General features: G+C 40.8%; 1 protein-coding gene across 2 annotated transcripts; it reads left to right on the forward strand.

The window, feature by feature from the left end:
• Nucleotides 1-3,456: 3,456 nt before the first annotated feature.
• ZNF281 (zinc finger protein 281) lies at nt 3,457-8,571 on the forward strand. 2 transcript variants are annotated; one of them, XM_030818693.1, is made up of 2 exons: nt 3,457-3,569; nt 3,792-8,571. In XM_030818693.1, the coding sequence occupies exon 2, from the start codon at nt 3,810-3,812 to the stop codon at nt 6,492-6,494; it is 2,685 nt and encodes an 894-aa protein (XP_030674553.1). In that variant the 5' UTR covers nt 3,457-3,569; nt 3,792-3,809; the 3' UTR covers nt 6,495-8,571. The 2 variants fall into 2 exon arrangements, with proteins under 2 accessions (XP_030674553.1, XP_003264569.1); XM_003264521.4 differs by having other exon boundaries at nt 3,463-3,569; nt 3,796-8,571.
• Nucleotides 8,572-9,581: the final 1,010 nt, after the last annotated feature.

A 9,581-nucleotide genomic window follows, 5' to 3' on the forward strand; every position in this document is an offset into this window, starting at 1 on the left:
TCCTTTTGAAAGTATCATATTACTTAACTATTTGAGCCACTTCTAGATTTAGTACAGACTCCTATTTAATATTTGGTTTGCTGGTACCTAACAAGAATACTACAATGTAGATTTTTATTTCCTCAACAAAGTGAAAATTTTTTGCTGTCTGTTTTCTCTAAGTTTAAAGCATATCAGTTTTATTTTCTTTTAAAAGTTAAGATTTTAGAGTTAAGAGTGAGGTTCAATTTATATTTTCTAATTAATTAAGCGTTTTCTAAAGCTAAAGACTGATCAACATCTTTGGAATATTTATTACATATATAGATTACAATAAAAATGTATGCAGTTCACAACAGATGGTAATGTGAAATTTTATCTCGAGCTGGTATTTCAAGTATTATTTTAAAACCTATTCATACTTATTACCTTAAGTTTATTCTTTTAGCTGCTTTATAATTTTTTTTTTTCAAACTTTAACCCTGTTGAAGATTGTAACAAATATATTCTGGTTGCTACAGTCTAAAACAGTGCTTGGAAATACTGATGCTTAGTGTTATTTCTATGATTACTTTAATAACATTTCCTGAGTTTAATTTTTTCATTACCCAGCTATCTTTCAGAACTGGTATACTGATTTTTCTAATTAATATTCTTTGTACTTGGGATGGTATTTCTATTTTGTACTTCTAAAGAATTGAATAGCACAACCACTGTAAGTGATGTGCTTGCTATGTTATCATATAAATGCTCAAGGTACACCTTCTAATGTTGAAAAATAGGAAAATAAATTGACCTTGATGAAGTGTGTCTTCTTTTGTCTGTTCCCAGGTAAGTTTATTTCAGGTATTTCTACTGCTGAAATGATTAGCATTAACAGCTTTTCCCCTCCATTTTATTTTACAGGGTCTCTTCATCTTCCTGATATATGGGGTGTACAACACAGAGGTAAGTCTGCTTGGAGTATCTCAAGGCTGACAGAGTGAATGAGAGAAATGACAGGTTTCTTATCTTGATAACTGAGGAACAAACTTGGCTTTTCATATGAGTGTCCTACTGCCCTTCATGCTTGGACTAGCTTATATGCATCCCAGCTTACCATTAAACACTGACACCCTGAATAAAGGGACAGCCTCATTTCTCATAGGCATTGACTAATATTTTACGACTGCCTTAAGTTTTTGAACTTTCAGTCTTTAACACTCAATTGTAGAAAACAACAAAAACAAAAAAACAACTCAGCCTCTCCTATACTCTCACTCAACAATCAACACAGAAGATTTCTGCGACCAAATGTGTAGGGGTTTCTCCCCACACACCGAGCAAGCAATCTATTCTGCAGCAGACACCACCGGGGTGTTCTCCAATTCAATTCTGACACTATCTACCTGGAGACAGCATCAGATCCCACAGATTAAGAGCCCAGGCCTACAAGACTGGCCCCATTTCAGATGCCAATCACAAGCCCAATGTTGTTTTACCTGTGCTTCTGACTGACCAGCTGTAAATCGGGGTTCCCGTGACCCCTTCCTTGGGCTTGATTAATTTGCTAGAGCAAATCACAGAACCCAGGCAAAGACTTACGTTTTCCGGTTTACTATTAAGGACATTACAAAGGCTATCGATGAACACCAGATGAAGAGATGGATAGGGGAAGGTCTGTGGGAAGGGGCGCGGAGCTTCCATGCCCTTTCCGGGTGCGCCACCCTCCTGGAACCTTCACGAGTTCGCTTACAGGAAGCTCTCCAAACCCCATCCTTTTTTAGGTGTTTATGAAGGCTTCATTACACAGGCATGATTGATTAAATCATTGGCCATTGGAGATCAACTTAACCTTCAATCCCTCTCTCCTCCCCAGAGGTCGGGGGGTGGGACTGAAAGTCCCAAACTCTAATCCTGCCTTGGTCTTTCCGGTGACCAGCCCCCATCCTGAAGCTACCTAGGGGTTGCCAGCCATCATCAGTCACTTCATTAGCATACAAAAAGACATTTATTACTTTGCAGATTCCAAGGATTTTAGCAGTTGAATGCCACGAAACGGTTCAAAGTCCAAATATATATTTCACAATATCACAACTATACTTGACAGTATTAACGTGTCAGTTTAAGTGGTGGAATACTTACATGTTGTTTCATGGGATTAGAAAAAAAGCAATTACTTCTTATCTCAAAATGCTCATTAAATATTGTCTTTAAAATTTTTAGGGCAGGCTCAGAGAGGTCCATAAGTATTAGTAAATAATCATTATGGTTTCGATTGTGAAATTTCCCAGAGAATTTATTATTTAATTATGAGAAGTTATTTAGCTAGAAACATTGTGATGTACATGTAATTTCATTAAGAAAACATACTATGTAAATAAGTTGTTGTCATAGTTCTAGTGCTTTTATTTAAAATTTCTCATTTATAAATATCCTTTGGTAGGCAAGTGTCTGGTTTAGATTTCTGCATGCTTAACATGAAATCGAGTGCCTTGTGTACATTAGGCACTGAATAAATATTTGTTGTTTGATTTTGTTGATATAACTTTGATTTTAAGATTTTACTTCATAATTTTCCCTTACGAGAAAAATTCTAAATTTGCAATGAGTTTCTCGGTATTCTGTACTGGCGAGGAAAGAGTTGATCCTAGCAGAGCTCTTAGAATGGCCTGGTGGATAATTTTTCATAAACAATACAAAGGGCCAGGCATTTATAACGTGGCAAACAGACTGATTAGCCAGGCTAAGGTACGGGGGCATTTAAATAAGATGTGATGATAATGAAGTATGTGTGTGGGCGTGTTTTACAGGACTGCTGCACCTGGATTACGCTCGGTTTCCTCTTCCAGTAGCCTTCAGGAAGGTTGGCAGTAAGACAAGTTTTTTTCTTTTTTTTTTTTGTTGCAACGGTACCACTAATTGCGGTTTCAAAGCAGGCTCCTCCCATAAATGCAAAGGATATGCGCCCATTATTAGTGCTTCCAAATTCAAAGGGATAACATAAGCACCTGTTTTAATAAATGTTGGGCATTTGGAGTTGAATGCTTCTTGATCGAATCAAAAGTGCCCTCAGTGATCCACTTCTAGGTTTGAATTTTATTTCAAGACCTGGATTGCAAACCTAGAGTGAAGGAAGCCCTAACATTGAATCCTCACTTTCCCCCACCTTCTCTTCCAGCCCCTTTCTCTGCATCTCCCACGCCACGCTGTAGTACAGTCCCCCGTAACTTCCCGCCCCTTGGGTTCCACCTCCTGAGCGTCTTTCCCTCAGAAACCCTCAACCACTTTTATCTCCTTCAGTGCAGCCCACCAATCACGCCTGTCCGCCTCGAAAGCCCCTTTTTAGTAGGGCTCCAAACCTCCGCCTCCCCTGCCCTTGCTCCCCCGCCTCCGCCCAACCGCCCCAGTGATTGACAGGCAGGCCGGGCGGAAGCTGCGGCGCAGGCGCCCTGGCTCCTCAGACCTCCCCTCTGGCCGGGTCGAGGAGTTCCCAGCAGACACTGCGCCGCGGCTGCGCAGTACACGGGAGGCTTTTAATTCCATTGTGGAGAGGACGGCGTTATTTTTATTAACTGGAGGCGACGGCGGCTGCGGCGGCGGCGGGACCCGTAAGTATTGCCGGTGGGTCCAGGAGGGAGAGGGCGAGGCCTGGGGAAGAGTCGCAGGACCATGCGTGCCGGTGCCGGAGGCGACTGGGCTGGGAATTAGTGCTGGGCGCGTTGCGGTCTGGGCGGCGGCGCGGCGGGGTCCTTAGCGCTGCGGTGGTCCCGGCCCGGGGCCCGGTTCCACCTCCTTTCCTCCCTCTTCCCTCTTCCTCCTCCTTTCCTCAGCCAGGCCTCCTCCGGGGTATGAAAATCGGCAGTGGGTTCCTGAGTGGCGGCGGAGGTACCGGCAATAGCGGTGGTAGCGGCTCCGGCGGCGGCGGTAGTGGCGGCGGCGGCGGCAGCAGCAGCGGCAGGAGGGCAGAGATGGAACCCACCTTTCCCCAGGGTATGGTTATGTTCAACCACCGGCTTCCCCCGGTCACCAGCTTCACCCGGCCGGCGGGGTCGGCCGCCCCTCCCCCGCAATGCGTGTTATCCTCCTCTACCTCCGCAGCCCCGGCCGCTGAGCCCCCCCCTCCGCCAGCCCCGGACATGACTTTCAAGAAGGAGCCGGCGGCGTCAGCCGCGGCCTTCCCCTCGCAGAGGACCTCCTGGGGATTCTTGCAGTCTTTGGTTAGCATCAAACAGGAGAAACCCGCGGATCCTGAGGAGCAGCAGTCCCACCACCACCATCACCACCACCACTATGGGGGGCTGTTCGCTGGAGCTGAAGAAAGGTCTCCAGGCCTAGGAGGCGGTGAAGGGGGGAGTCACGGCGTCATCCAGGACCTCAGTATTCTCCACCAGCATGTCCAGCAGCAACCAGCCCAGCACCACCGCGACGTGTTACTCAGCAGCAGTAGCAGGACTGATGACCACCATGGCACTGAGGAGCCAAAGCAGGACACTAATGTCAAAAAGGCAAAAAGGCCAAAGCCAGAATCTCAGGGAATCAAAGCCAAGAGGAAGCCAAGTGCATCTTCCAAACCTTCTTTGGTTGGAGATGGAGAAGGTGCCATCCTCTCCCCAAGTCAGAAACCTCATATCTGTGATCACTGTAGTGCTGCTTTCCGAAGCTCCTATCACCTGCGGAGACATGTCCTCATTCATACAGGAGAAAGACCTTTCCAATGCAGCCAGTGTAGTATGGGTTTCATTCAGAAATACCTACTACAGAGACATGAGAAAATTCATAGTAGAGAGAAGCCATTTGGATGTGATCAGTGCAGCATGAAGTTTATTCAGAAGTACCATATGGAGAGACACAAGAGGACACATAGTGGAGAAAAGCCATATAAGTGTGACACTTGCCAACAGTATTTTTCAAGGACTGATAGATTGTTGAAGCACAGGCGCACATGTGGTGAAGTCATAGTTAAAGGAGCCACTAGTGCAGAACCTGGGTCATCAAACCATAACAATATGGGTAATCTGGCTGTGTTGTCTCAGGGAAATACAAGTTCTTCAAGGAGAAAAACAAAGTCAAAAAGCATAGCTATTGAAAATAAGGAACAGAAGACCGGTAAAACAAATGAATCACAAATTTCAAATAATATAAACATGCAGAGTTACTCAGTAGAAATGCCTACCGTGTCTTCCAGTGGAGGCATAATTGGCACTGGAATAGATGAACTGCAGAAAAGGGTGCCAAAATTGATCTTTAAGAAAGGAAGCAGAAAGAATACAGATAAAAACTACCTTAACTTTGTGTCACCATTACCAGACATAGTAGGACAGAAATCCTTGTCTGGAAAACCAAGTGGCTCACTTGGCATAGTATCAAATAATAGTGTGGAGACCATTGGTCTTCTCCAAAGTACAAGTGGCAAACAAGGTCAAATAAGTAGTAATTATGATGATGCCATGCAGTTTTCAAAGAAAAGAAGATATTTACCAACTGCCAGCAGCAACAGTGCCTTTTCTATAAATGTTGGACACATGGTCTCCCAACAGTCTGTCATTCAGTCTGCAGGTGTCAGTGTTTTGGACAATGAGGCACCATTGTCACTTATTGACTCCTCAGCTCTAAATGCTGAAATTAAATCTTGTCATGACAAGTCTGGAATTCCTGATGAGGTTTTACAAAGTATTTTGGATCAATACTCCAACAAATCAGAAAGCCAGAAAGAGGATCCTTTCAATATTGCAGAACCACGAGTGGATTTACACACCTCAGGAGAACACTCAGAATTGGTTCAAGAAGAAAATTTGAGCCCAGGCACCCAAACACCTTCAAATGATAAAGCAAGCATGTTGCAAGAATACTCCAAATACCTCCAACAGGCTTTTGAAAAATCCACTAATGCAAGTTTTACTCTTGGACACGGTTTCCAATTTGTCAGTTTGTCTTCACCTCTCCACAACCACACTTTGTTTCCAGAAAAACAAATATACACTACGTCTCCTTTGGAGTGTGGTTTCGGCCAATCTGTTACCTCAGTGTTGCCATCTTCATTGCCAAAGCCTCCTTTTGGGATGTTGTTTGGATCTCAGCCAGGTCTTTATTTGTCTGCTTTGGATGCCACACATCAGCAGTTGACACCTTCCCAGGAGCTGGATGATCTGATAGATTCTCAGAAGAACTTAGAGACTTCATCAGCCTTCCAGTCCTCATCTCAGAAATTGACTAGCCAGAAGGAACAGAAAAACTTAGAGTCTTCAACAGGCTTTCAGATTCCATCTCAGGAGTTAGCTAGCCAGATAGATCCTCAGAAAGACATAGAGCCTAGAACAACGTATCAGATTGAGAACTTTGCACAAGCGTTTGGTTCTCAGTTTAAGTCGGGCAGCAGGGTGCCAATGACCTTTATCACTAACTCTAATGGAGAAGTGGACCATAGAGTAAGGACTTCAGTGTCAGATTTCTCAGGGTATACAAATATGATGTCTGATGTAAGTGAGCCATGTAGTACAAGAGTAAAGACACCCACCAGCCAGAGTTACAGGTAAGGTCCCAAAAGTGACCAGGCTGGCGGTCTTCTAATGTAATTTTGTTTTATTTTGAGAACACTGCCATTGGAATGTTTCTACACGATCCTATTAAGAATAATGTGATGCCCTTTCAATGCAACTTTTCATATTTAGTTTATTTTGTTAGCGTGATTTTAGCTCTGTTTGTATTATGATTTTTAATCAAAATCAATAGATTAAAAATAGTTTGACATTCAAAGTGACAATGTTTAGCAATCAAATTTACATGTATAGATCGTCAGGGAATAGCCCAAATGTTTTAAACGCAAAAAAAAAAAACAAAAAAAAAAAAACAAAAAAACAAAACCCTACAAAAAAAACTTTGTTGCTAGGATTAAGGTTATTCTAATTGCTTTACTCTCAGGAAAGTGTAATAACGCATGGGAATTCTGTACGTTATCACTGTAATGGAATATCCAATTTACAGATAGTATGATATACATTTCATCATTTAAGTAAGGGATCGAAAACATTTCAAATTGCTCTATCTGGGCTGATACACATTTCGTCATTTAAATAAGGGATCGAAAACATTTCAAATTGCTATCTCCATCTGGGCTGATCCAAAATTCTGAGATTGTTGGCTACCTATATTTTGTTGCAGCTTTTAAATGTACTCTGAACTTCCAAACCACATTCATTCCAGCCTGGTAGAACAAATATTCTTGGATCTTTGATCAAAGCCTGGAATGATAGCTTTAATAAAAGAAGGAAAAAAAAAAAAAGCACCCTCTCCTTATCTCAACTGTAATAAGGCTGTAATTCCATCAAGCGATTCTACTGACATCTAGTACAGTGTTGAAGCCCAAGTGGTTGGCTGGTTCCAGTATTAGAACTCAAGTTGAAATTATATGATTAACTGAAATTTGGGGCATGCATTATTTATTATACATGGCCTAAAACGGTTCTTTTGTCTGCGCTGTTACATATTACCTACACTTCTGGGTTTTTTTGTTCTTGTTCTCAGCCTCTTTAAGAGTTCTTGGGCCTTCCTTATTCCCTCTTTCTGTTTTAACAGTTTTAATTTTAGAACCATTTACATTCCAGTAGGTAATTCAGTATGCGCTTTATATGCCTTAGGGCATCCAAATACAAAACAATAGGGTAAACATCCCCAAAACCCACCTTTTAAAAAAAAAACCCATACAGATTTCTATATGTAATAAAACCCCATGTTCTTGGATAGATATTAATAAGGTTGTAATTCCAACTAGTGACATAACTCCTGTGAGGGATAAGAATGTGTCTGCTTATAGTAATAACATCAGAACCTCTTTGTGAAATTGCGGCCTTTAATGTACATTTTAATAAAAGGGTGCGTTAGTATTGTACAGGGGTCTTGTAAAGTCATCAAAACTTGCTATGAACTCTAATTGCCATTTGAAGCTACTGATTGGCAGTGGCTCTACTCTAAAACTGCTTTTTAGCAATTGTATTTTTTTCCTGATTATATTTTTTAATGTACTTTGATGTTTATGCTGATGAGCTTTTTATGTACTTTTGGTGATGTTTCAGTCTTATGTACTCTTCTGACGTCAGAAAAGTACCACTGGTTGTTTGCAGTCTTATTGTGTAATCAGCCTACCGCAGGCTTCCATGTATAATAAAGTAATTAATATTGTGCAAGTGTAAAACACTTCTGTTATAAAAGCAGTGTTTGGAAAATAAGAAATATTAAAAATGGTTACAAAGTATTAGCTAATTTCCTTTTCCCACTTTCCTCACTTTAGCTTTAGCAGCTAAAGGGTCACCAACTTGTCATTGCAAGATTCTTAGAAAATGTACTTAATCTTCTTAAATACACTCAGTACTAAAAAGTGTTTATTTCTTATTTCAGTAAGTGCGGTAAGTTCTATTGAGTACAGAGTACAAGCTGTAATCAAAGGATGGAGAGGACCTTTACCACTGTATCTCTTAAGCTGTATGATTTTTCTCCAGTTTGTTTTATACAGGTTTTGAATTTCTTTAACTTTTATTGTGTGTACTGAATACTGCATATGTATTATTCTGATTGTTTGCTCTAGTTTACTACCAATAAAAGTCCTGTTAATCACAAAATTGAAGAAAGGAGATATTACTTAATATCCAGTAACGTTTTTCAGAATTTTCTATTAACATTTTCTAAAATATTCACATCCGTGGTATAACCTGCAGTTTAGAGGTTTGTACTTTAATTGTATTTTTTTAACTTAGGTATTTTATGTTTCTAGGTTTATTTTAGTCGAAAATGGACTCAAGGCCGGGCGTGGTGGCTCACGCCTGTAATCCTGGCACTTCGGGAGGCCAAGGCGGGTGGATTGCCTGAGCTCGGGAGCTCGAGACCAGTCTGGGTAACACGGTGAAACCCCGTCTCTACTAAAATACAAAAAATCAGCTGGGTGGAGCGGCATGTGCCTGTAGTCCCAGCTACTTGGGAGGCTGAGGCAGGAGAATTGCTTGAACCTGGGAGGTGGGGAGGTTGCAGTGAGCCAAGATTGTGCCACTGCAGTCCAGCCTGGGCAACAGAGCAAGACTCCGTTTCAAAAAAAAAAAGATTCATATTTATATAATATTAAATTTTTGTTCTTCCATGTTACTATGCACCTAAGACATATTCAGTGTTCATAAAATATTCATGGTTTTATGACAACATTATGAAAACATTCAATATTTTATGAACATTGAATATTTTATGAATGTTGAATATGTTTTAGGTGCATAATATGGATGAATAGAAATTTAATATGTAAATCAATGTTTTATTGAAATTGGGTTAGCCATCCTAATATTACTCCAGAGAAATTATTTATTGAGGCTTTATTTTAAAGCAGATTCCAATATCTTCTGGTTTTAGGTGCATCCTTTTTTGCCTCAAAAAGGTTGTAATATATACTATCGCACCAGTTTTAGGAAAAAAATTTTTTTTAATTAAAAAGTTGTAATAAAATGACAGTATGATTTAGATTACAATGGTCTTGAGCATTTTAGGTAGGAAGAAGGTATTATTAAATCATAGCAATGTTTTAAAAAGTTGAGAGTATAAATATTAGAAGGAAAGAGCTAAACCATATAAATAATGGAGATCCT

Source organism: Nomascus leucogenys, chromosome 9 (assembly GCF_006542625.1).
Source record: "Nomascus leucogenys isolate Asia chromosome 9, Asia_NLE_v1, whole genome shotgun sequence".
Classification (NCBI taxonomy): domain Eukaryota; kingdom Metazoa; phylum Chordata; class Mammalia; order Primates; family Hylobatidae; genus Nomascus; species Nomascus leucogenys.